The sequence below is a fragment of the Corythoichthys intestinalis genome, chromosome 20, assembly GCF_030265065.1.
Source record: "Corythoichthys intestinalis isolate RoL2023-P3 chromosome 20, ASM3026506v1, whole genome shotgun sequence".
Lineage (NCBI taxonomy): Eukaryota > Metazoa > Chordata > Actinopteri > Syngnathiformes > Syngnathidae > Corythoichthys > Corythoichthys intestinalis.
Window position 1 is genome coordinate 1,919,749 of NC_080414.1, and position 27,226 is coordinate 1,946,974.

Here is a 27,226-nt window from a genome sequence, read left to right on the forward strand (position 1 = left end):
GGCCAGAGTCCAGGATTGAACCCATAGAACCGCTTAGAACTCTGAGGCGGACGTGCTAACCACTCTTTCACCCTGCCGCCCATATTATATTGTATCGTACCGTATCATATATCATACCATATCATGTAGTAGTCTGCCTTTTGCCCAGTTAGCCGGGACAGGCTCCGGCACCCCGCGACCCTGACAACGATAAGCAGTGTTGAAAATTGATTTTCATGTTATGATGTTATGCTATGCTATGTTCAGAGGTGATGCATTACATGTACTCCGTTACAGTTACTTGAGTAACTTTTTGATAAAAATGTACTTTTAAGAGTAATTTTACTAAGCCATACTTTTTACTTTTACTTAAGTAGATTTGTGAAGAAAAAACGCTACTCTTACTCAGCTACTTTGGGCTATACAAGAGTTGTTACATTTCTACATTTTTTTTTTTTTTTTGCCAGCAATGCCAAGAGTAGCTCTACAAATTTCACCAAAAGTGCACTGAAAGGGACACGGAAGATTTTTTTCTGTTGAAGCAAAAAAAAAAAAAAAAAAAAAGACACAGAAGCAAAAAATTTTTTTTACATTGAAGCAAAAAAGATTTATCAATGTAAAAAATTTTTACATACTTTTTTCAATGTAATTTTTTTTTTTGCTTCGATGTGAATACATTTTTTTAGCTTTGACCTCGATTTTTTTTTTTACCTCCGTATTTTTTTTATTTTTTTTTTTGCTTTGACAGAAATCTTTTTTTTTTTTTTCTTAACGTTTAACTTTTTTTTCCCTTGTCTGTTTTTTTTCTTCTTCTATGTAAGGGCTCCGTATATATGTATCTCATTTAAATGCTGGTATATCGTAGTAAACACATAAAAAAAAAAAAAATGATGTAAATAAGCTCCGTCTCTATTTCGCGGATTTTCGTTTTTCGCGGTGGTGGGCGGTTCCATTAAACGCGAAAAACGAGGAATCACTATTATATTACTGTATATATTATATGAAGGCAAAAGCCGAAAGGAAAAGAAGATAATATTATATTATATAAATTCAGTAACAGTCCAATCGAAAGCAATTGGTCTTATTTTATTAATGCTGCATAGCGTTTTGAGGGGAGCCTCACAGGCAGCGTTGCAAGTGACGTCGAAAGTGCAGAGACACATTTTGTAAACAACATGGCGAATTACCCAGCGGCCGACAGATAAAGCTCCGCGCTGCCAGTGCCAACCAACCTCGGGATTCTAATTACCAACCGTAAGGAGTTTTGTCTTTGTACTTAACGAAGTACCACAAGTGGGCTAGCGCTGTCAAGCGGACCGTTTGACAACTAAACGGTAATGTGGACGTCGTTAGCATTGAGGCTAACTCAGCTCGCGATAAGCACAGTACAAATGTTGTTTCCTGCTTTCGTGTTGTTAAAAAAATGTTAAATGAAGACTGCGCGAACAGTCTGGTCGTCAACTAGTCACCCTGACACGACATGACGAGTTACTAAATTTGTTCACCAAGTTGTTTGCGCTTTGACGATGTTTTCATTTTGATTTAGAGCTGAATTAAGATGACATTTCCTGTAAAAGGCATCGTTTTACGCAGTAGGACTAACTGAAGAATGACCTTGTATGCCTGCTTCCTTCTATTCATTTTGTACATACAAAAATGTCAATAGACGGGGAGAAAAGTATCCCATATATCAAGATGAATTAGAAATCATCCCCTTTAAATTGTGTACTTCGTTTAGTCCATCGCAGTATTTTTGACTGCATTGTTTTTAAATGATCCGATTTAGATTGTAAACACAGTTGATCTATGGCGGAAAACACAGACAAGACTGGAAAGAGCAGTTTCTGCTTTTGCACCCCTCTTTAAAATAAACTTTTAAGCCAAACGAACTGTTTTGTTGGATAGAACAATGTGTCTATGTCAGGGTTCACTAAATCCGGACCTCAGTGCCACTTTCCCTGTCGTGTTTTCCATGTCTCCCTCCTCCAACACACCTGAATCAAAATAATCGGGATCATTATCAGGCTTCTGGAGAGGTTGTTGATGACATAATCATTTCATTCAGGTGTGTTAAGGGAGAGAGACGTGGAAAACACGACAGGAAAAGTGGCACCGAGGTCCGGATTTAGTCAACCCTGGTCTATATGCTGCCATAGCAGATTCATGGCGCATTAAGCCCCCGAACTATTTTTAATTTGTCCGTTTTACTTTAATTCTGCTCTCGTGTGCTCTCGCCTCCAGTTAGGGTTTTGCTGTTTAAATTTTTTTTTTTTAAATGCCCTCCTGTTTAAAATTTTTCTCCCCCCAGAAAATTGAAATTTTAACATTTCAATGATGCATCACACATGCATATCGGACAATTTTGAAAGTTGGCTAAATTGGGGGTCTCGGAGCGGAACTTCAAGTCACCTGAGTGTTTTCCGCCATAAATATGTTTTGTTTTTTTGTTTTTTTTAGTTTTTGAGATAATTATACAAAGTCACATTAGTCTTTACCAAGTATAAGTATTTTTCATCAGAATTTAGAAATTAATGCATCTGAATGGAAAATGTAGAGAAATAATGTGTACGTAATTCTGCAATAAATGAACGAAAGAAATGGGCAACTAAGAAACCATAAAAAGTTATAACTGATTACACCGAAGCTACTTCATTTGGGTTTAGCTTCTTTAAAAAGTAAGCCAAATTGTTTGCTTTGTGTCACTTCAGATTGTGTACTCTAATCTGGTCCGGTTATTTCAGTTTAATTTAAAAAATGCTAAAAAGGATCCCATTAAATTAAATTGTTCAGTTTGTATACAAATTAAAACAAGGAATGATTTACATTGTCAATGTTGATCTATATCAAGGACACATATTTTATTTTCATAGCAATGTAATAGTTCATTTTTTTCCCCATTTCCTAATCTGGCTAGCTATTTTATGCTGTATCATTTGTTGTGCAATTCTTATACTGTAGAATAATTCAATTGTTTGAGAGTCACAACCAAAAGAAGTGTACCAAACTTATTTGCAGAGGAGATAAAAATTTGACACGAATAAGAGTACCGTTACTTTGAAATATTACTCAAGTAAAAGTAGTCATTTAAAAATGTACTCAAGTAAAAGTAAAAAAAAAAAAGTATTTGTCGAAAAGAATACCCAAATGATGACTAACACTGTGAGTAACTGCTTACAATGTCAGATTTGTATATTTTTTTAATTAATGGTATATTTTTTTCGCAGCACAATGTCATCTACATGAACTGTTATTATTATACTGTACTAAAACCTATTACATATTAGGCCAGAAAGATGACATAAAAATCATCAAATTCAGATCAGATTTGATTTTGTTTGTAATAAGGAAATTCTTTTGGCCAGGCGCTCTTCATTGTATGGGCTCCCAGTCCAGTTCTGGGATGTCTGATGGAAGGGGCTCTTCCAGTGACAACCCAGTTGATCAAGGCGACTTAGAAGAAGAAAACCAGAGTAGTGGCAGCAGCAGGCAGCAAGGCGACACGGTGTCAGCATCGGAGGAGGACGTCGACTTAGCTGAAGTGCTGGCTTACCTACTGAGGAGGTGAGTTTTGTCAACACGAGCAAACTTTGTGTGAAAAATTGGCCAATTAAATAAATGAATAGTTAAGATATACGTAACCTGGCATGCTAGATCGATTGTTCGAATATATTGCTCATCTCTATGTGGGAAAGATCCAGAGACCTGTTTCATGGCAGGAATCTTAAAAAAAATAAGATAAAAAAATAGGGCTGCCGATTAGACGATGGCTCTTCTCGTCTCATGCGCGAAAACATTATTTCTCTGCAGGGGCCAGGTCAGACTGGTCCATGGCAGCGGAGCGACAGGGCTGCAGCTGGTCCAGTCTTACTCGGACTCCGACGAGGACAGCGATGGCGCGTGGGAAGGTCGGCTGGGCAAAATCTACAATCCGCCTGGTAACCTCACCTCAAGCAGTGACTCAAATGTTCTGAGTGACTGTTAGTAAATCTGTGTAATATGCTAATTTGATAGTGGACACGCAGCCCGACACGCATGAAGTAGAGCGCAGCGAGATCCGAACTCAGATCCTGCTGGCCACCGCTTCGTCTGACCTGAAAGGCAAAACAAGTTTTACACACATGCTTAGAGAGGTGAGTCAACAAGCTCCTATCAGAGCATAAATATTAGCTTTAAAGGAAGATTGGTGGACAAAAATTCCACAGCAAAGTACTAAAGCGCACTACTTCCCCTTTGGGCTGCCAGATAAGTAATAGAGAATCAAGCCAATTGATCATACCAATGTTGCATTTCAGTCAGAAACTAGAAAATAGCATATCTGTAGAAAATGAGTTGGTAGTTTTGCTGTGCTCATCAGTATACTTGCAGTACAAGTGCACGCAAATACACATACTTGTAGTACAATTGCAGTCTAGTACTTGTGGTGCTAGTATATGTACTTGTTATACGAGTACTAAATGGAGAAATTGCGTGGGTAGCTATTCCGTGCTGATCAGTATAGTTTTATTACAAGACCACGCAAGTACACATACTTAAGTACATGCAACTACACATACCCAAGTATACGCAAGTACACGTACTTACAGTTGTGGTCAAAATTTTACATACACTTTTGAAGAACATAATGTCATGGCTCTCTTGAGTTTCCAGGTATTTCTACAACTCTGATTTTTCTCTGATAGAGTGATTGGAACAGATACTTCTTTGTCACAAAAAACATTCATGAAGTTTGGTTCTTTTATGACTTTATTATGGGTGAACAGAAAAAAGTGATCAAATCTGCTGGGTCAAAAATATACATACAGCAGCGCTAATATTTGGTAACATGTCCCTTGGCCATTTTCACTTCAATTAGGCGCTTTTGGTAGCCATCCACAAGCTTCTGGCAAGCTTCTGGTTGAATATTTGACCACTCCTCTTGACAGAATTGGTGCAGTTCAGTTAAATTTGATGGCTTTCTGACATGGACTTGTTTCTTCAGCATTGTCCACAAGTTTAAGTCAGGACTTTGGGAAAGCCTTTCGAAAACCTTAATTCTAGCCCGATTTAGCCATTCCATTACCACTTTTGATGTGTGTTTGGGTTCATTGTCCTGTTGGAACACCCAACTGCGCCCAAGACCCAATCTTCGGGCTGATGACGTTAGGTTATCTTGAAGAATTTGAAGGTAATCCTCCTTCTTCATTATCCCATTTACTCTCTGTAAAGCACCAGTTCCATTGGAAGCAAAACAGCCCCACAGCATAATACTACCACCACCGTGCTTGACGGTAGGCATGGTGTACTTGGGGTTAAAGGCCTCACCTTTTCTCCTCCAAACATATTGCTGAGCATTGTGGCCAAACAGCTGGATTTTTGTTTCGTCTGACCACAGAACTTTCCTCCAGAAGGTCTTATCTTTGTCCATGTGATCAGCAGCAAACTTCAGTCGAGCCTTAAGGTGCCGCTTTTGGAGCAAGGGCTTCCTTCTTGCACGGCAGCCTCTCAGTCCATGGAGATGCAAAACACGCTTGACTGTGGACACTGACACCTGTGTCCCAACAGCTTCTAAATCTTGGCAGATCTGCTTTTTGTTGATTCTCGGTTGAATCTTCACCCTCCTGACCAATTTTCTCTCAGCAGCGGGTGATAGCTTGCATTTTCTTCCCGATCGTGGCAGTGACAAAACAGTGCCATGCACTTTATACTTACAAACAATTGTTTGCACTGTTGCTCTTGGGACCTGCAGCTGCTTTGAAATGGCGCCAAGTGACTTTCCTGACTTGTTCAAGTCAATGATTCGCTTTTTCAGATCCATGTACAGTGATACCCCAGCTCACGAACATAATTAGTTCCCAGAAAGTGTGTGTAAGGCGAAAAGTTCATCTTCCGAACATTTATTTCCCATAAGAAACCATTAAAATGAGAATAATCCGTTCCCAGGTCCCCATAAAACATAATTTTCTACTAAATAAGCCTTAAAACTCCACAAAAATATTCCTTATTTTCTTTAATGTCTTCTTAGGCTTAACACTAGCCTGTGGTGGGGTCTTTTTCGGTCCCATAATAGCAAAAGTACACTCAATATGGTCCAAAATGTCTATCAAACACAAACCACGTCCGCACTCAACGAAAGGGAGGGGACGAACTGGGACGCCGTGAGCGTGCGTCAGCTTCTCGTGGCGCTGTTCGACCGCGTGGTTTGGTTCGTCCGCCGAAAACTAGTTCGTCAGCAGAGACTATATGCTCGCGAATTTAATGTTCTTGAGGCGAAAAGTTGAGCTGAGGTATCACTGTATGTATATTTTTGACCCAGCAGATTTGATCGCTTTTTCTGTTAACCTATAATAAAGTCATAAAAGAACCAAACTTCATGAATGTTTTTTGTGACAAAGAAGTATCTGTTCCAATCACTCTATCGGAGAAAAATCAGAGTTGTAGAAATAACTGGAAACTCAAGAGAGCCATGGCATTATGTTCTTCACAAGTGTATGTAAACTTTTGACCACAACTGTAAGTATATGCAAGTACACGTACTTAACTCATGCACTCCCAGCCATTTTCACCAGACCAAGGCCCTTCGCTCCCAGCCGTTTTTCTGGATTTCGACTGATTTTGCAAGGCCCACAGAAAATTCTGTTCTATTGCTATATAAACACGGAACCCACCAAAAGAAAGATTAGACTCTCTTCTTTCAGCAGAAAAAAGTAAGTTCATATCCTTTTCCATTCTTTAGAAATCACCATTAAAAAATTTCTGAGTTTGAGCAATTTTCCAATTTCTGATGAAAAAACGGAGAAAATGAGCTTTTTGTAAACGCATACATTTCAAACATAACTTTGACTTTAACAAAGCTATTTTTTGCATTAGTTACATCCCACACATCTGAATAATGTTTTCCTTTTACAAAATACCATGAACAAACAGACAAATAGAGCTTTTGATAGCAAAGTAACTATTTATTCTCTCATGACTACCGAGAGATGACGGTTTGTCGCCGAGATGACAGCGTTGTCGCCACGTCAGCCGTGTAAACTTTTCCGTCATCGTTGTCTGTCTCACAAAGATGGATTATTATTGCGTTTCTGCGGGGTCTGCTCAGCAAACCGCTGCACTGGGGGGTCCCACTCGTTTTACCCGGTCGTCCAGCGCCTGGCCTCCCAGGCGTCCTCTCGGTTGTCTTGTTCGGTTGGAGCGCTGGCGGCATGATGCCAGGCGGCGCTCCGACCGTGCTGCCCGGCCGTTCATTGCTGTTGAATCGGGTTGCCTGGTCTTACAAAATGCGCTACTGCCCTCCAGTGGCCAGTTTTATTGCTTTAAAATGGGTTTGGAGCTTTGTTCTTTGTTTCTCAGATAGAGCGGAAGGTAAATATGCTTCTTATTTTAAAAAAAAAAAAAAAAAAAACACGCAAAAGACGTATAAATAAGTTTTTGGGACAATGAAGAATTTATAAATAGAACGTATTTATACGTTTCTGGGAGCAAATGAGTTCAGTATACGCAAGTACACGTACTTAAGTACGTATATGCAAGAACCCCCTCTTGTAGCACTCGTAAATGTACTTGTAGTAAAGTACAGACAAGTACACATACTTAAGTAAACGCAAGTACACGTACTTGTAGTGCTAGTAAACATACTTGTAGTACAAGTACAGTCAAGTACACATACTTAAGTATACGCAAGTACACGTACTTGTAGTACAATTACAGTTAAGTACACATACTTTAGTAAATGCAAGGACACGTACTTGTAGTGGTAGTACACTTACTTGTCATACGAGTACTAACTGGAAAAATTGCGTGAGTAGCTTTTCTGTGCTGATCGGTATACTTGTAGTACAAGTCCACCCAAGTACACATACTTAAGTACATGCAAGTACACATACTTAAGTATACGCAAGAACACATTGTTGTAGCGCTAGTAAATGTACTTGTGTAAAGTACAGGCAAGTGCACATACTTAAGGAAACGCAAGTACACGTACTTGTATTGCTAGTACATGTACTTGTCGTACAAGTACTTAGTGGAGAAATTGCGTGGGTAGCGTTGCTGTGCTGATTGGTATATTTGAGGTACAAGTACATGCAAGTACTCATACTTAAGTATTCGTAAGTACATGTACTTTAGTAAATGCAAGTACACAGACTTGTAGTGCTAGTAAATGTACTTGTAGTATAAGGACACGCAAGTACACATACTTAGGTAAACACAAGGACCCGTACTTGTAGTGCTAGTACATTTTACTTGTCATACTAGTACTTACTGGAGAGATTGAGTGGGTAGCTTTGCTTTGCTGATCGGTATACTTGTAGTATACTTGAGTATACGCAAGTACACATACTTCAGGAAACGCAAGTAAACGTACTTGTAGAACAAGTACCGCAAGTACACATACTAAAGTAAACTCGAGTATGTGTACCTTTAGTGCTAGTACATGTACTTGTCATGTGAGTACTAACTGGAGAAATTGGGTCGGTAGCTTTGCTGTGCTGATCGGTATACTTGTAGTACAAGTACACATACTTTGGCATACGCTATTACACGTGCTCGTAGTACTAGTGTACACAAGTACATGTGCTGTAGTGCAAGTGGAAGTAAATGTACTTGTAATACAAGTGCACAGAGTATATGCATATCATTGTCTTATTTCTGCACGCTTCGAAGCATACAGAGCTCTGGCAACTTGGACGAAGACAGAGAACTGACTTGGTAACTGGCTGATTGATGGAGGGCGCGACGTCCGTTGGAAACACAGAATCAAAACAACTTTTACAGGCTGACGATCGACTTTTTGAAATGGAGAAAATCTCAGCTCAACCATAGAGAACTGTTTTCAAAAAAGATGTTTGGGTTGCCTTGAGTTGGTAATCATGTTTTTTCCCCCCATCTTGTTTAGAGGGAGCAAGGAAGGTGTAGAAGCTCCAGTTTTTCCCATGGAGAATGCAGTCGCATCCGCTCGCAGTAAGTGTTCATCAAAACAGAAGGTGGACATTTGAAACTTGAAATTGGGAGCATTTTATTCATTTGAGTGGGGATGCTTTGCAAATCAAAACTCCTTATAAATATCATTTGTCATTTTCAAATGTTATAATTTTTTAGACTGACTTTGCTGGTCTTTTTTTTTTTTTTTTTTTACCCTAGCTTCCTGCCTAACTATGTCTCCCAAAAGGCTACATACCATCACAAAGCCTTCTGTGGCGTCTACAGCGAGGATGGCAACATGTTTCTCTCTGCCTGCCAGGGTAAATGATCCAAAACAAAACTGAATTATCGTTTTTTTTCCCTCATGAGATAATCAGATCGTCAATACATTCTATTGTGTACCTCCCATTTTACCATACAGTAGAATGTGTCCACTATTTCGGGGTTTATTACGATTTTATTGATCCTAGTTGACCTGAATCAGGTAAAGATATGGACGAAAGAAATCTTGGTATATGGTGGAAAACACTCAGGTGACTTGAAGTTCTGCTCTAAGACCCCCAATTTGGCCAAATTTCAAAATTGTCCTATATGCATGTGTGATACATCATTGGAAAGCTTAAAATCTCAATTTTCTGGGGCAACAAAAATTTTGAACAGGAATGCATTTAAAAAAAAAACAAAATTTAAACGGCAAAACCCTAATTGGAGGCGAGAGCACACAAGAGCCGAATTAAAGACGCCACGATTTTAATGAGATATTATCGCGTACTTATTTGGTTTCGATCCAAAAACTCCATGTAGCATGTAACACCGAGTGTCAAGACACAGCTGTGAATGGCCACAGCCGGATTTTTTATTTTATTTTATGGGTGAAACATGGTCATATAACAAGGGTCGCGATGCAGAAATCGCAGACAACAAGGAGTGGTTGAGATTTTCTTTTTCATATAGTTACCCTTTTAAACTTTATTTTTCAAATTTTTTTGTTTGGATCGATTACTTATCTAACATATCGGGTAACAGTAACAAAAAAAAAGACAGTTTAGCGATAGTTATGAGGTAGATATCCGTGACTTTTTTACAGACGCCTAATTTTTCATTGTGACGTAATTCGTTTAAAAGTTTTAAATATGCTTTCTTTAGTTTCTTGTTTTGAAATTTAGTTTCTTTTTTTAAACTGAATATAAGACATCAATTAATGATTCTATGCTAAAAATGACGGACATTTCGAATAATAAATATAATTACTTACCTTCTTTTTATGGCTAGGTTGAAACAAAAGCGGCTGCGCGACGTCTGTAAACGGGAGTTTTCAGGGTAAAACAGACAAATTAAAAATAGTTCGGTGGCTTAGTGCGCCATAAATCTGCTATGGCAGCATATAGACATATTGTTCTATCAAACACAACAGTTCTTTTGGCTTAAAATACAGCAGTTTGTTTTCAAAAGGGGTGCAAGAGCAGAAACTTGCTTTTTCAGTCTTCTCTGTGTTTTCCGCCATATATTACCTTAACTGGTCTTTCACTAGAACCAAAAAGGTGATTCAGGCCTTGCCGTCATTTACATTCATAAGTGAGCCATTGCTTGTGAGCAAACTGTCTTAGTTAATTCCTTTTTAAAATGATTTCCTACCTCAGATCAGAACATCCGCTTGTATGACACAAGCAGAGGACGCTTTCAACTTAGGCAAACGGTGAAGGCTCGAGATGTCGGCTGGAGCGTCCTGGACGTCTGCTTCACGCCGGATGCCCAGCACGTGCTTTACTCCAGCTGGTCGGACTACAGTAAGGCACCCGACCACATTGCCCTCCAAGCTGAAGTAGGAGCCGATCACTTCATACAAAACACAATTGTTGATTTCAGGGAATGATTGAGACAAGCATCATTGACCCATTGAAAAAAATAGATTGTATGACGTGCAGCTAATTCAAAGCCATTATTCATTAAATATCACAATGAATGTGCTAAATTGACACCCCTAAACTCTATCTATCTAGCTATCGATCTATTCATAATGTTCTCTTGACTCAGAGTACAGTGGTACTTCGACATACGATCGCTTCTACACACGATCTTTTTGACATCCAACGCAAAATTTGACTCGCCGTTTGTTTCTACATCTGACGACATAATCGAAATACGACGCTTAATGACAGCTCCGCAGTTACTTTGTTTTCCCGCAAGACAGACGCAAACCGGATTTACTTATGAGAGAAATCAACAAGGGTTCCAAGAATGTTAGTGCATGTGGCAAAAAAAGGAAATAGATGAGGCTTACCATTGAAATGATACAAAAATATCAATCAATCAATCAATCAAATTTATTTATATAGCCCTTTACAAAAACCCGAAAGGCCCTCAAAGTGCTTTACAACAAAACATGGCTCAAGATAAATAAAAGGCAGGAAAATATTATACAATGACATTTAAAAAATAAAGTAAAACAAAGAGCGCATCACAATAAAAGTCCAGCAAGTAAAACAATAAAACCGATAAAATCGAAAAACATTAAAAAAAAAGTCCTTAAGCTAATAAAACCAGGCTATCCTAATCTTTGTAAAAGGCGAGTCTAAAAAGGTGCGGTTATAGCCGAGACTTAAAAAGACCTACATCCGTGGTGGTGCGGATTTCGGAGGGAAGTCTGTTCCACAGCCTGGGGGCAGCAACCGCAAAGGATCGGTCTCCCCACTGTTCAAGTTTTGACCTCGGAACATCTAAAAAAAGCTGGCCGGTCGAGCGAAGAGTTCTGCCAGAGTTACGAAAAGTTAAAATTTCCGATAGATATGATGGAGCCTGGCCATAAATAGAATTAAAAACAAACAGTAAAAGTTTGAAATCAATTCTAAAATGGACTGGAAGCCAGTGGAGTGATGATAGCACGGGGGTAATATGCTCACGTCTAGGTGTACCTGTTAAAAATCGAGCAGCAGCATTTTGAACAAGTTGCAGCCGAGAAATCGAGGACTTGGGTAGGCCAACATAAAGTGCATTGCAGTAGTCCAGCCTTGAACTTATAAAAGCGTGAATTGCTTTTTCAAGGTCGTGGCGACTAAGAAAAGGCTTCACTTTGGCTAAGAGACGGAGCTGGAAAAAACTTGCTCTTACAACAGAACTAATCTGCTTTTCAAAGTTATAAAATAAAAATATGAGCATGGTGGGGGCGTCCGTGAACTGACTTGACAATACCGCAGTAGAATGTCTAGAATCTCGACGCTCCTCCTCCGACCTCCGTTCGCCAGTCTTTATAAGTTAAGGTTACAATTATTATTGTGGTATCATCGCCAAAATAATAATAAGGAAACACATCTGTATTAGACACTTTAAAAGGTTAGCATTGTTAACTTGAGGCTAATGGAAAAAAGACAATGTACTAACCACTTTAGTCTTCTATAAAAAATTGACAGTCTTCTCCACAACGCAAAATTGCGGTTAAAAGGTGACACATCAAACATGAAAACTCGCTGGATTAAAGAATTTGCTAGCGATGCGAACTAAAGGAAAAAAAAATCTATTACGGATACAACATGCATGATGAAAGAGAAGTGCATTTTGGTTTTGTTTCTTTTTACTGAGTGTAAAGCGTACAGTTAGTGGCTTAGCAAACATACTTCCGGTGAACATTTCAAAATAAAAGCATGTCGTGTTCAGATTTCTGGAGGCAATCGCATATACTTCAGATTGTACACTAAGAATAAATTTAAAATGATGAAAAATTTGATTGGCAATGATATTATGATGTAGTAAATGATAATAATTTGGCGTCAATTTTGTTGCATGCGCACAAGATGAGTCGTTTTGGATCAAATGAACACTTTTAATGGGCTCTAATTGGCAGACAAAAAAATGACAGTGGGTTTCTCACCTGTTTCATATTCTGCGCCTAAGTAGCTTTAAAACGACTTATTATGCATTGTGTTTTATAATATTTATAAATTTTAATATAGTTTGTGTTGTATTTAAGAATAACAATTTATTTTATTTCAATAGGTAATTTATTAGGAACAGTTATCACTAAGGGTGTAACGGTACATGTATTTGTATTGAACCGTTTCAGTACGGGGTGCTCGGTTCGGAACGGAGGCGTACCGAACGAGTTTCTGACGTAATGTAACCCTGACTTCTCGAGACTGTGAGTCAATCGGGTTACAGTTTCTTTGTGTAGATTATATTTACTCTGTCTTCTCTACTATAATGAGGACCAACACGGTAGGACAGTATATAGCCCAGAAACGTCAACGACGCGACAACGTGGCCGGCGCGAGAACGCAGTGAAACGTGGGCGTTAAAGTCCATCAGCCAATGCACACCAGTCGCAGTACGGCCGCGTGTTAGATGCGTCCCAGAAAGCGGCTCAACGCAACACATGCGAAAAGAATGGCAGAGTTTATTATTTGACACAAGACGCGGCCTTCCTGCGTCAATACTACTAGCTAGGATCGGGCAGACCAGAAGTCACTCATGTAAAAATACGGTGGATCCGGTCGATTTTCAAACTAATATGCAATCGTAACCCACTTTTTGAGTCCATCAGATCTCTTGAGTGGTAGATCGGGGCACAATTGACTTGTCTTTGTTGATTTATTGCCGTCTTCTCTGCTATAATAATAACCAACACGGCCCCGTGTTCAATACAAAACCCTCCTACCACAACAAAACAAGTAGGAACTAATATTCACATAGGAACTAAAGTTATACAACATAAAATATACAATATAAATGAATACTACATCACATTTGTAAAATATAAACACATAATCAAATAAATAATAGCCCATTTAAATAAAATAAATTGAAATGAGCTAAACCACCTGTAATTAAATAATAAGAATAATACACAGATCCTGCTTACACAATTAAATGTATTAATTTCTGCGTGGCGCTTTAACTTGAGAAAATCCACCAATAAAGCTTTTGAAAACCGTTCATAAGAAAAAAAATGATTCATGGAGGCATTTCATTTGTAGAATACATGTTAAAATCTTTGTCATTGGGATTGCTTTTCTCTTTAGCAAAGGACTTCTTTTTTCTTCTTTCTTTCAGAAAGAAGAAAAATTTAAAATACTGTATTTTGTATTTGTATTTTCTTTAAATACCCGCTACTTTTTGAGCAGAATTCTAGCTTTGTATAGGCTAATGTTCCTATTGTTGAAAGCACAAAAGTGTGTAATAAACAACTAGCACATTTATATTTTGCATTTAGTTTTTTTACTGTACCGAAAATGAACCGAACCGTGACCTCAAAACCGAGGTACGTACCGAACCGAGATTTTTGTGTACCGTTACACCCCTAATTGTCACTATATTCGTGGTTGAATAGGTTAAAAACACAGGCAACAATATCGAGATTTATGAAACAATATATCGCCTACTAAAATTTGTTATCGCGACAGGCTTACGTGCAGTTAGCGTTTATTTTACGCAAATATTGCGAAGTATAATGCTGTGGCGGCTAATTTCTCCCATTGATTTTTTTCACAACGTTTAAAACTGCATGCATGGTAGGAAAAATATAATAATTACCTTGAACAAATCACTCCTGAGACAATCCTTCCTGTTTGTATGCGGTACAGCTTTCGTACTTTTTCAACCTAAGTCCGGCGTTGGATCGCTGCATGTGTCGCTGCAAATAATTGAAGCAGATTGTGGGATGGCTCCTTATTTGAAGGTGTGGCGGCGCACTGAAGGTCGAATCTGACCCGTCAATATCATGAAGTCTATGCCTAACCCTTACAATTCTCAGTAGCTTGTCGAGGTCTGCGCTCGTATGACAATTTATTTATATGACGCTAAGAGCTAATCAATGAATACCACTGGCCAACATTCAAAGAAACGTTTGTGACGGTCAAAGAGCCTGTGCGTCTTTTTTTGTCAAGCCTTAAATATAACATTTAGTTATTTGCGTGATAAATGTCATTGATCTGTGTGCGTCTCCCCCGCAGTTCACCTGTGCAGTATCGACGGGGACGGTGAAAACCACACTGCATTGGACCTCAAGTAAGTGTTTCCCTTCCTAGCAACTTGTCAAAGTAGGTAGAGCTGCAAAGATTAATTGATTAATAATTCGATTGGAAAAAAGCTTAAAATTATGCTGTTTTGAGGAATCGTTTCATTAGAGTGACATTGTAATGGTTTGTTTTCAAAGTGTTGCATTTACCGTATTGGCCCGATTATATGACGGTGTTTTTTGCATTGAAATAAAACTGGAAAAAGTGGGAGTCGTCTTATATTCGGGGTCTAGACATTATACCCATTCACGATGCTAGATGGCGCCAGATATTATTGAACCGATGTTCTGTCATGACAGATCTCAGCTACTCTGAAGCTTAACCAGTTTGCATTATTTTATTGCAATGTTTTTCCTTATTCAGATTTGTTTCAAGACTAGTTACAGTTAGACCTCACATTGATGGTTAATGCACTTATTGCAATTTTGTTGTTTTATCACAATAGATTGGTTTATTTACATTTGAAAAAAACGCAGAAGCCATTCATTTACGAATGTGATTGCACTTTAGTTTACATATTTAAATGTTCAGATATTAAGATTTGAATGAGGCAAAATTACATGCTTTTTCTCTCAAATATGTTGTTATAATCGTTTGTTTCTGATGTACTGTAATTATTTTCTGTATCAAAATTAATTTGGTGTTCAAAACGTCTTTTATTCGATCTTGAGTCTTGAAAAAGAGGGGTTTGTCTTATAATCAGGGCCGTCTTATATTCGGGCCAATACGGTAGTTTTATAGATATGGTTGGGTACACTGCCCTCTAGTGGCAATAGGGAATATGCCATAACTCGCCTAACATGGCTGAATCAAACAGTTCCCTGTTAAGACAAACATAAGGTATGTTTATGTTTGAGCTAACATGTTTGTTTATGCTTTCGTTATTTAGTTTAGAAGTATATTTAGCAATTTTTTTGGGGGGGGGAACATGTTTTTGAACGATTTATTAAGAGCACTGTGAAAAAAAACGTTAGCATTTTACATCATTTAAGCTAGCAGACTTGCTACGCAAGTTAGCCAATTGTTGTTTTGTTCTTAGATCCTTATTTGTTTTTGAGGTTATTTTTGAAATGCGTTTATTGCTCTTGTGAAATGAAAGTGCAGTTCTGTGTAATTTGAAGAACACGCATTAATTTTATTTTGTATTTTATGCTCTTTTGAAAGTGTCATCTTAGCAAGCCAAAATAAATATTATTGCAAGCATAAACACTTGTTTAGTTCTCTTACAAATACCAAAATGTATTATGCAACGCATTAAATATTTGTTATCCAATGACTTTATTATTAAAACTAATTGATACTTTCGTCGTTTAAAGTATCGTTTCAAAATAGAATCCAAAAAATGTGCCACATCCAGTTAGGTTTTGATCCAGTTGCCGTGCGTTAATAAACCTGTGCTTGTTTCGTAGTCCGGATGAGAGGAGGTTCTGCGTGTTCTCATTGGCTGCGTCGACAGATGGCAAAGAGATCTTGGGAGGGTGAGTGCCGTTTGCATTTCCAAAAGTTCAAATAAAATCCTATAATGTCTGTTTATTCCACGGATAAGCTCTCCGAAATAGAATTCCTGCAATTTGAGCACGACACTTGTTCAGTCTATTCTTCTCCTCCTCTCCGTTCAGAGCAAATGATGGCTGTCTTTATGTCTTTGACCTGGAGCAGAATAAAAGAACACTTAAGGTGAGTGTTAGTAGGTTGCTCCCGCCCAGTTTTCTATTGGGTTCGCATAAACGGAAATACAATGGGGGACTTAATACACCGAAGATGAATTAATAACTGCCAAATGTTGGTGTCTCAAAATGTCAAGACACAGGCCAAAAGTTTTGGCACCCCTTCAATTCTGTCAGATAATGCTCAATTTCTCCCAGAAAATTATTGTAATTACAAATGCTTTGGTAGTAATATTTTCATTTATTTTGCTTGCAATGAAAAAACACAAAAGAGAATGGAAAAAATATAAAAATCATTATCATTTTAGGGCTGTCAAAATTCTCGGTATTCGCGGTAATTAATTTTTTAAATTAATCACGTTAAAATCTTTGACGCAATTAACGCACATACCTCGCTCAAACAGATTAAAATGACAGTACAATGTAATGTCCGCTTGTTACTTGTTTTTTGGTGTTTGGCGCCCTCTGCTGGCGCTTGGGTCCAACTGATTTTATGGGTTAGTACCATATAATTATTGATATCAACAATGGCGAGCTACTAGTTTATTTTTGATTGAAAATTTTACAAATGTTATTAAAACGAAAACATTAAGAGGGGTTTTAATATAAAATTTCATAACTTGTACTAACATTTATCTTTTAAGAACTACAAGTCTTTCTATCCGTGGATCCCTTTCACAGAAAGAATGGTAATAATGTTAATGCCATCTTGTTGAATTATTGTTATAATAAACAAATGCAGTACTTATGTACTGTATGTTGAATGTATATATCCATCTTGTGTCTTATCTTTCCATTCCAACAATAATTTACAGAAAAATATGGCATATTTTATAGATGGTTTGAATCGCGATTAATTACGATTAATTAATTTTTAAGCTGTAATTAACTCGATTGAAAATTTTAGTCGTTTGACAGCCCTACTTTACATAAAACTCCAAAAATGGGCCGGACAAAAGTATTGGCACCCTCAGCCTGATACTTGGCAGCACAACATTTAGACAAAATAACTGCGAACAACCACTTCCGGTATCCATCAATGAGATTCTTTTAATGCTCTGCTGGAATCTTCTTTGGCCAACTGCTCCAGATTTCTGAGATTTGAAGGGTGCCATTTTCAGATCTGTTCACAGGTGTTCCATTAGATTCAAGTCTGGACTCATTGCTGGCCACTCTCCAGTGCTTTCTCTTAAACCATTTTCTAGTGCTTTTTGAAGTGTGTTTTGGGTCATTGTCCTGCTAGAAGACCCACGACCTTTGAGGGAGACCCAGCTTTCTCACACTGGGCCGTACTTTATGCTGCAAAATTTGTTGGTCATCTTCAGACTTCATAATGGCATGCACACGGTCAAGCAGTCCAATGCCAGAGTCAGCAAAACAACCCCAAAACATCAGGGAACCTCCGCCATGTTTGAATGTGGGGACAGTGTTCATTTCTTTGAAGGCCTCATTTTTTCCCTGTAAACTCTATGTTGATGCCTTTTCCCAAAAAGCTCTACTTTTGTCTCATCTGACCAGAGAACATTCTTCCAAAACGTTTTTGGCTTTCTCAGGTAAGTTTTGGCAAACTCCAGCCTGGCTTTTTTATGTCTCTGGTTCATGAAGGAATCTGACCTTTTAATCAGATTGCCGGAACCATGCCAGCCGAACTGCTAGACCCGCGGCGAGATCCCAACAAGCTGGCCAAAAGGCCAAACGCGTTCACCTTAGTCCAGTGGTTCTTAACCATTCTAAAGGTACCGACCCTCAACATTCAAGTCTCACATGTGGATTCGCCAAACCCTTCGGAATTAGATAATAAAGCAATTTTTTTCAGATTCAAAACCAATTTATCTAAGCTAATCTAAGTTCATAACTTAAATAGCAAATTATAGCAAATTTCTATTCAAAATTCTTGTAATTTTTTGCGGCATGTTTCATAAACAGGTCAAAATTTGAGACAAGGCTGCCCATTGGTCTTTTGTACTCCCTCATACCAAGTGCGGGTCAACCTTCCACTGAGAAAACCAGTTCCTCCTCCCATCAGATCGAGGACTAGCAGTTAAAAGAAATGGGTTAAGCCTCCAAATTGGGAGCAAACCAATCCAAAACGTGGTCTAACGAGCAACTTAACCTAGATTTAATAAGCTTACAAAAATAGGGCTCTGCAATCTTTACCTTCGCCGAACCCCTTTGACTTACTCACCGAACCCCTGGGGTTTGATCGAACCCAGGTTAAGAACTACTGCCTTAGTCTTAACCCTTTGGACTGACTCCATTTTGGAAGCTGGAAGAAGGCTTTGAAACACAAGTTGACAATTTATTCAGGTCGACAGTGATGAAACGGTAAGGTAAAAGAGAAACAGACTCAGGCGAGGAGGCAGGGTCACCATATCACAAGTCAACAAAAGGTTCCTAAGAAAAATCACAACGATTGGTTGAACATTCAGTCTTTTTGAAGGCTCTCGTGGGGCGGGCTGCGGGGAGAAGAAGACTGTGTTTGGACGTTGCTTAGGATTATTGTCTGCTTGTGGATTGGACAGGAGGATTCAGGAGTTACTGTTGTCAGGGCAACGAGGGTTGTGGATTTTGCCACCTCAGCGCAACGTGATTGCTGAGAGTTCACTTCTCGGTCGCGGGTTCCTCCTTGTCAAAACAAGATGTCCCAACATCTGTTCTGGACTGTCAGGAAGAACTAATTGCGGGACTTGTTGATGCAGATGTGGGCTTGAAGATGTCTTACCTCGTCAGCGTCAATCTTGCTCAGTCATTTGCATGACGCACGCGTTGGGATTCCGTGATAAGAAGGCGTCACGTATCTCTTATGCCCTAAGTCAAATATATTCTGCTCGTTTTTTTTTGTTTTTTTTTTAAATACGATATCATTGCTGTCTATTTTATATTGGGTGTGTTGGAGTAATACAAACAGTCGGTCAGTAAATACGAGAAAAGATACTATTCCAGAGTCCAGAGGTCTTCCTGGGTATCCTACCATAGAGTCCCTTTTTTTTCAGACGCCGACGGATAATACGGGTTGACACCGTTGTACCCTCGGACTGCGGGACAGCTTGAACTTGTTTGGATATTAGTCGAGGTTCTTTATCCACCATCCGCACAATCTTTCGTTGAAATCTTTCGTCAATTTTCTTTTCCATCCACATATCGGGAGGTTAGCCACAGTGCCATGGGCTTTACACTTATTGATGACACTGCGCACAGTAGACACAGGAACATTCAGGTCTTTGGAGATGGACTTATAGCCTTGAGATTGCCCATACTTCCTCACAATTTTGCTTCTCAAGTCCTCAGACACTTCTTCGGTCTTCTTTCTTTTCTCCATGCTCAATTTGGTACACACAAGGACACAGGACAGAGGTGGAGTCAACTTTAATCTATTTTAACTGGCTGCAAGTTTGATTTAGTTATTGCCACAACTGTTATGTGCCACAGGTGAATAACGGGCTGTTAATTTCACAAATTAGAGAAGCATCACATGATTTTTCACAGGGCGCCAATACTTTTGTCCGACTTTTGGAGTTCTGTGTAAAAAGATAATGTTTTTTTTTTTTTCCCATTGCAGGCAGAATAAATGACGATATTACAACCAAAGCATATGTAATTGCAATCATTGTCTGGGAGAAATTGCGCATTATCTAACAGAATTGCAGGGGTGCCAATACTTTTGGCTAGCACTGCATTTTATAGCATTCCAATTCATACCATTTTGGTAGGAGACCAAGGTTTTAGAAATGGTGTTTTCTCTCTCTCCCCTGTGGCAGATTGATGCTCATGAGGACGACGTGAATGCCGTGGCGTTCGCCGACAACTCTTCCCAGCTGCTCTTCTCCGGCAGCGACGACGCGCTGTGCAAAGTGTGGGACAGGAGAACGCTGCGGGAGGATCGGCCGCAGCCTGTCGGACAGCTGGCGGGCCACCGGGACGGTATCACCTTCATCCACAGCAAGGTACGTACGGGGGTGGAGCGATGCCTGCGTAGGCGAGATGGATGTTTTGGCAATCTGTCCGTGCAGGAGAGTTTGGCAAATGACTGTACAGTGTAGCATACTACAGTTGATTTTAAAGTCAAATTTTTTTATTTTTTTATTTTTTTTACACAGTCACTTTGTCAAAGATGCTTTACCACTCCCTTTAGATTTTTATTTTCACGTCAATTCCTTGTTAATGTATTGGTTGCCATTGACGGGGCTAGATTTTGACTGGGAGATGGCGAATGAGCGTCGGACTTGCTTTGCAGACGATGATGAATTACTCGTGCCCTTCTCATACCACGGCAGGGCGACGCGCGTTATTTGATCAGCAACTCGAAGGACCAGTCCATCAAGCTCTGGGACGTGAGGAAGTTCTCTCCTAAAGAAGGGTTAGAGGCTTCACGTCAGGCCGTCACCCAGCAGAATTGGGATTACCGCTGGCAGCGGGTTCCCCAAAGAGGTACGCGGTCCCACCGGGAAGGTGTCGATGCAGAGCAAAGTAAATGTAGACAGTCGTGGAATGTCACGAAGTAAAAGTACAGATAGTCCCTGGGTTACGACGTACTTGACTTATGCAATTTCGACTTTACGACGCCAGAGTCTCGTCCGCCATTTTGTCTCCAGTGTTTTTTTTTTTTTTTTAGTCCCATAAACAGTATATTGTTTTACTTCACAGTATCTTATTTTTTTACTTTACTTTATTACCGTATTGGCCCGAATATAAGACACCCCTGATTATAAGACGACCCCCTCTTTTTCAAGACTCAAATTTGAAAAGACTTTTTGAAGACCAAATTAATTTTTATACAGAAAATAATTACAGTACATCTGAAACATGATTATACCAATATATTTGACAGAAAAATCATGTTATTTTGCCTCATTTAAATGTTAATATCTGAACATTTAAATATGTAAACTAAAGTGCAATCACATTCGTAAATGAATGGCTTCTGGTTTTTGAAATGTAAATAAACCAATCTATTGTGATAAAACAACAAAATTGCAATAACTGCATTAACCATCAAAGTGAAGTCTAACTGTAACTAGTCTTGAAACAAATCTGAATAAGGAAAAACATTGCAATAAAAAATGCAAACTTGAGAGTAGCTGAGATCTGTCATGACAGAACATCGCTTCAATGATATCTGGCGCCATCTAGCGTCCTGAATGGGTATAACGTCTAGACCACGAATATAAGACGTCCCCCACTTTTTCAGTCTTATTTCAATGCAAAAAACACCGTCTTATATTTGGCCAATACGGTAATATGACACGTTCTGTCCTTCTTAAACGTGAAGTGATTCAGCTTGACAGCAAACAAGGCAATGGTGCTTTTTGAAACGTTTTATTTCCCGCACTTTTGACAATTTGTAAAGCTGTAACACATATATACACTTCTGTTCAAAACATGCATTTTAACAATAAAACACTTGACACAAAGCAATTGGTGTTCAAGCGTCCATCGAGTCTGATCAATATGTAAAATTAGTCGATTAAATTAGCCTGATTTGCCAAACAAAAGTCCACTAGCTTAAATGCTACAAATGCTAACGTAATTACAATTCTCATAGCAAATCGCTCACACGTAACTCCACAAACTGTTGATGTAATATAGGGTGACCATATTTTGATTTCCAAAAAAGAGGACGCTCAGCCCGGCCTCAAGATACGTGAATTTTACTCGAAGTTCACTCAAAGATGCCTATATCACTTTAATATATTTAAAGTGTGCCCCCTCACTCTGGGTGGAAAAATGCAGTTTGAAAAAAAAAAAATATATATATATATATATATATATATAGAGAGAGAGAGAGAGAGAGAGAATGCAGACCCATGGAAATGTAGTCCAGTCAATACACATACACACACTAGGCTATGTGCCAACTAAACATTTTTTATGAATTACTATCACAACAATTGTCTTTGACGAATAGTTATTCCCATTCAATTAATATTCTTATTCAATGTTCTAGATTGCACACAAACAATAACCGAAATAAACTGACAAACTATTCAACCAGCATGTTTCCAAACGTAGCAGTTCAAAACTACGTTTCCCATAATGCCTAGCGTGGTTTAGCTTACTGATAGCTAGCTAAGGCAAAAATCAAACTTTGCGATAAAAGTTTACAATCATCGACAGCGCAACGATGCGACACCAAACGGGATTTTACAGTCAAAGCTCTGACAGAAGTCAACAGTTGCCATTACGTATTTATCTTAAAAAACTTAACAACTGGGCAGGAGTTGTGGCCAAATCATCAACCCAGTAGATGGCGGTAATGCCTCATGATAGGGGTAAACTGCCAACAAAAACAAGAAGAACTACTTCTTCCCTCCCTACTACTAGGAGCCACGTCATCGCAGGCAGGTGCTGCCACCCAGCGGCCGGAGGGATTCTCTTCAAATTGGTCCCGTGAAAAATCATAAAAATCGGACATTTTTATGAATTTATAAAACCCGCCCGGACCACGAGGATACTACGTGAAAGTAGGACTCGTCCGGGCAAAAGAGGACGTTTGGTCACCCTATGTAATATTACAAATGCATACGCAATCATATTTTAGCCGAAACAACTTACAGCCTGTTGTGGGCCAAACCAGAGCGCAGCTATCCTTTATCCAGTCAGACGTCTGAGTCTGCTCCTCAGTCATACAAGGCGACTGTCCAGCCTGATCCAAAACTGCCACCAGAGGGCAGTGTATCCTCCATTATTAAACAAAATACAATACTTTTTGGAAAGTTATTTTGGGGTACATAATGGGTTAATTCTGACTAACGAGGAAATTCAGTTTACATGGCTAGCATAGGAACGTAACTCGTTCATAACCCGGGAACTACATGTTCTTGTACTTAAGTACATTTTTTGCACCTGTATCTTCACTTTTACTTAAGTAAAAAAAGTGAGTACTTAATCCACTACTGGATGTTGACGATTCAATCTTACTCTGTTGTTTTCCACATTAGCCCGCTAGCATTTGGTCACAGACATTTGCAGTCTTTAAGACGAGCATATACATACGCTCATTGGGTATTTTAAAACTTTAAACCGACCCGGGTGCGAAAGCGATCGTAGTCTGCGAGTCCTCCTTAAATTGTTGTTTTCCTCCTACCCAGCACTGAGGCGACACAAGCTGGCCGGCGACACCTCGGTGATGACGTACCGCGGCCACGGCGTTCTGCACACGCTCATCCGCTGCCGTTTCTCACCAGAGTTCAGCACGGGACAGAGATTCATTTACTCCGGGTGCTCCACGGGCAAGATTGTCAGTGAGTGGGGCCTCCTTTTTAAAATGTGGCTGATCATTTGCAGAGCACTAAAAATGATATTCTCTACAGTACACATATGTAGGGCTGCAGCACTCGATTATTTAGGTAATCGATTAATCTATCAATTCGAATCATTGAGTCATCAGATTACCAACATTTAATGCATTGAATTTTAGGACGTGTAAATGAAACAAGTGTTTATGCTTGCAATAATATTTCATCTGGCTTGCTAAAATGACACTTTCCTCAAATGCAAATATAACCTAACGTTCTTAAGTGTTTCTTCAAACTATTGCTGCAACGATGAATCAATTGACTTAAGTAATTCGATTAGTAAAAAAGATTTGAATTAAATTTTGCTGCTTCGAGTATTCGTTTAATTAAAGTGGTGTTGTAATGGTTTTTTTTTTAAAGTGTTTGCATTTAGTTTGATTGATTTTGGTGGATACACTGCCCTCTAGCGGCGACAGTGAATATGACATAACTCATTTCACATGCACAAATCCAGCTGCTCCCTGTTAAGACCAACATAAGCTAAGTTTTTGTGAGAGCTAATGTTTATTTCATGCATTTGTAATTTAGTTTAAAGGTATAGTTAGCTGTTTACTGTGGGAATATGTGTTTGAACCATTTGTTAAGAGCATTGTAAAAAATATATATAGCATTTTATAGCATTTAAGCTAGCGAACTTTAGCTTATGCAATGTGCTTTGCTATGCCAATTGTTCTTTTGTTGTACTTGGATCCTCATTTATTTCTTTTTTTACCATTTGAGACTCAGCTCATGTATTTCAATTTTCTATTGATCCTTATCCGCTTTATCGATTATTCAAACTAAGTGGTTCATCGATTAATCGGCTACTAAAATAATCGATAGCTGCAGCCCTTCTTCAAACGATGCAGAATTGAACTTTCATTTCACAAGAGAAATAAATGCATTTAAAACTAAATTAAAAAAACTCAGCTTAGCCTCAAAAAGTATAAAAATTCAGTATAAATGAGGATCCAAGTACAACAAAAGAACAACTGGCAAACTTGCATGGCAAAAGTCCGCTAGCTTAAATGCTATAAAAGGCTAACATTTTTTTTTTTTTTTTACAGTGCTCTTAACAAATCGTTCAAACACATATTCTCACAAAAAACTGCTAAATATACTTCTAAACTAAATAATAAATGCATAAACAAACATTAGCTCAAACAAAAGCATACCTTTTGTTGGTCTTAACAGTGAACAGCTGGATTCAGCCATGTTAGATGAGTTATGGCATATTCCCTGTTGCCAGTAGAGGTCAGTGTGTCCACCCACAGCTATAAAACTAAATGCAATACTTTCAAAACAAAAACGTTACCGCGTCACTCTAGTTAAAGCAAATCTGGGTAACTTTTCAACCTTTATAAAATATTTTCATACCATTTGTGATGATATGTCCTGACAACTAGTTGAATGTCACCTATTTTATATCTTGAGGGGGTCTGGAGCTTCAATGCTAAAAAAAAAAGTTCTCTTTACACCTCAATCAAACACATATTCCCACAAAAAACATCTAAACATGTCTGTAAACTATATTACAAATGCATAATCAAACATATTAGGTCAAACTAGGACTGTCAAACGATTGAAATTTTTAATCGAGTTAATTACAGCTTAAAAATTAATTCATCGTAATTAATCGCAATTCAAACCATCTCTAAAATATGCCATATTTTTCTGTAAATTATTGTTGGAATGGAAAGATAAGACCCAAAATGGATATATACATTCAACATACGGTACATAAATACTGTATTTGTTTACTATAACAATAAATCAACAAGATGGCATTAACATTATTAACATTCTGTTAAAGTGATCCATGGATAGAAAAACTTGTAGTTCTTAAAAGATAAATGTTAGTACAAGGTATAGAAATGTTTATATTAAAACCCCTCTTAATGTTTTCGTTTTAATAAAATTTGTAAAAATTTCAATTTAAAAAATAAACTAGTAGCCAGCCATTGTTGATGTCAATAATTACACAATGCGCCAGCAGAGGGCGTCAAAACTCCCCCAAAAAAACACAAGTAACAAGTTGGCATTGCACTGTGTTGTCATTTTAATCTGTTTGAGCGGGACATGTGCGTTAATTGCGTCAAATATTTTAACGTGATTAATTTTTTAAAAATTAATTACCACCCGTTAAGGCAATAATTTTGACAGCCCTAGCTCAAACAAAAACTTTCAATCTGATGTTGGCCTTAACAGAGAGCAAGAGGATTCAGCCATTGTAGACGAGTTTTGGAATGTTCACTGCTACCACTAGAGGGCAGTGTATCAGCCCAAATTAATAACACTAAACATGACACTTTCAAAACAAGCCATTACAATGTCACTCTTAATTAAAGGAATCCTTGAAGCAGCAAAATTTGATTCCAAGCTCTTTTCTAATTGGACTATAGTCAATCTGCTGGGTTATTTAATGGGCTTTTCCTTGCAGTCTATGACGTGCTGACGGGCGCCGTGGTTTCGAAACTGTTGGGTCACGGTGCCTGCGTGAGGGACGTCAGTTGGCACCCGTACGAAGACGTCGTCATCAGTAGCTCTGTGAGTGCCATTTTCACCGTAAAGTGGTACCTTGCCTTTACAACAAATGTTTGGTTGTGTCTCCTTCTCGCAGTGGGACTGCGCTGTTCAAATGTGGGAACACAGACAAACTCATCCTCTGGAGGAGGAACGGGAAAGAGAATGACAGCTCCAGAAGACCACAAATCGCCACTGTAGGAGAAGCTTTGAAATTGCGCGCGCGAGCTGAGGGGATTACAATTTTGGAGTGGTGCTATCAAAACACGGACACCTGGACTGTACACTTGCCTCAGTTATTCCTTCCTTTGCCCTATGACACCAGTGCAGAATCAAGCACTGAATAATGAAATTGAAAATGGTGGGGGGAAAAGTGACCAGAAATTCTGTATAAAATGTACAGTATTATATTGATGCAGAAGTTTAATCTTAATGTCACTTCATTTCTTTCTTAGGGGCTTTCAAAAAGTGAATCCTATCACGCATCGAGTCTTAGCATCAATAGAAACATGACATATTTTTAAAAGGAAAAAAATACTTTGTTAAACATAATTCATATGTGTGTAAAGTGTGTGTGATTTGAACTGATCTTGCAATTTCCTGGCACTTGTATCAAAGATTTCACGCAAGTTTGACAATTGTTGCTATCATTAAAGCCTTTGCGTTTGTTTGCTTTATATTGTTACGTTCTTGGAGCGCATATTGGTTTTAAGTAAATTCTTCAAAACAGACCTTTGGTTGATCAATTAAAATGTTAAAAGTAGGGCTGTCAAAATTATCGCGTAAATGGACAGTAATTAATTTTTTCTGATCACGTTAAAATATTTGACGCAATTAACGCACATGCCCCGCTCAAACAGATTAAAATGATAGTACA

General features: G+C 38.5%; 1 protein-coding gene across 2 annotated transcripts; it reads left to right on the top strand.

Annotated features, from left to right (window-relative positions):
- Window positions 1-1,091: 1,091 nt before the first annotated feature.
- Window positions 1,092-27,026, top strand: dcaf11 (ddb1 and cul4 associated factor 11). Of its 2 annotated transcripts, none has more exons than XM_057824921.1 (15): window positions 1,092-1,233; window positions 3,342-3,540; window positions 3,787-3,914; window positions 3,991-4,109; window positions 8,852-8,916; window positions 9,097-9,197; window positions 10,518-10,664; window positions 14,820-14,874; window positions 16,295-16,363; window positions 16,505-16,562; window positions 20,311-20,496; window positions 20,827-20,980; window positions 23,641-23,793; window positions 26,267-26,373; window positions 26,447-27,026. In XM_057824921.1, exons 2-15 carry the CDS (start codon window positions 3,356-3,358, stop codon window positions 26,516-26,518), a joined length of 1,599 nt encoding a protein of 532 aa, XP_057680904.1. In that variant the 5' UTR covers window positions 1,092-1,233; window positions 3,342-3,355; the 3' UTR covers window positions 26,519-27,026. The 2 variants fall into 2 exon arrangements, with proteins under 2 accessions (XP_057680904.1, XP_057680903.1); XM_057824920.1 differs by having other exon boundaries at window positions 1,109-1,313.
- The last annotated feature ends 200 nt before the right edge of the window (window positions 27,027-27,226 follow it).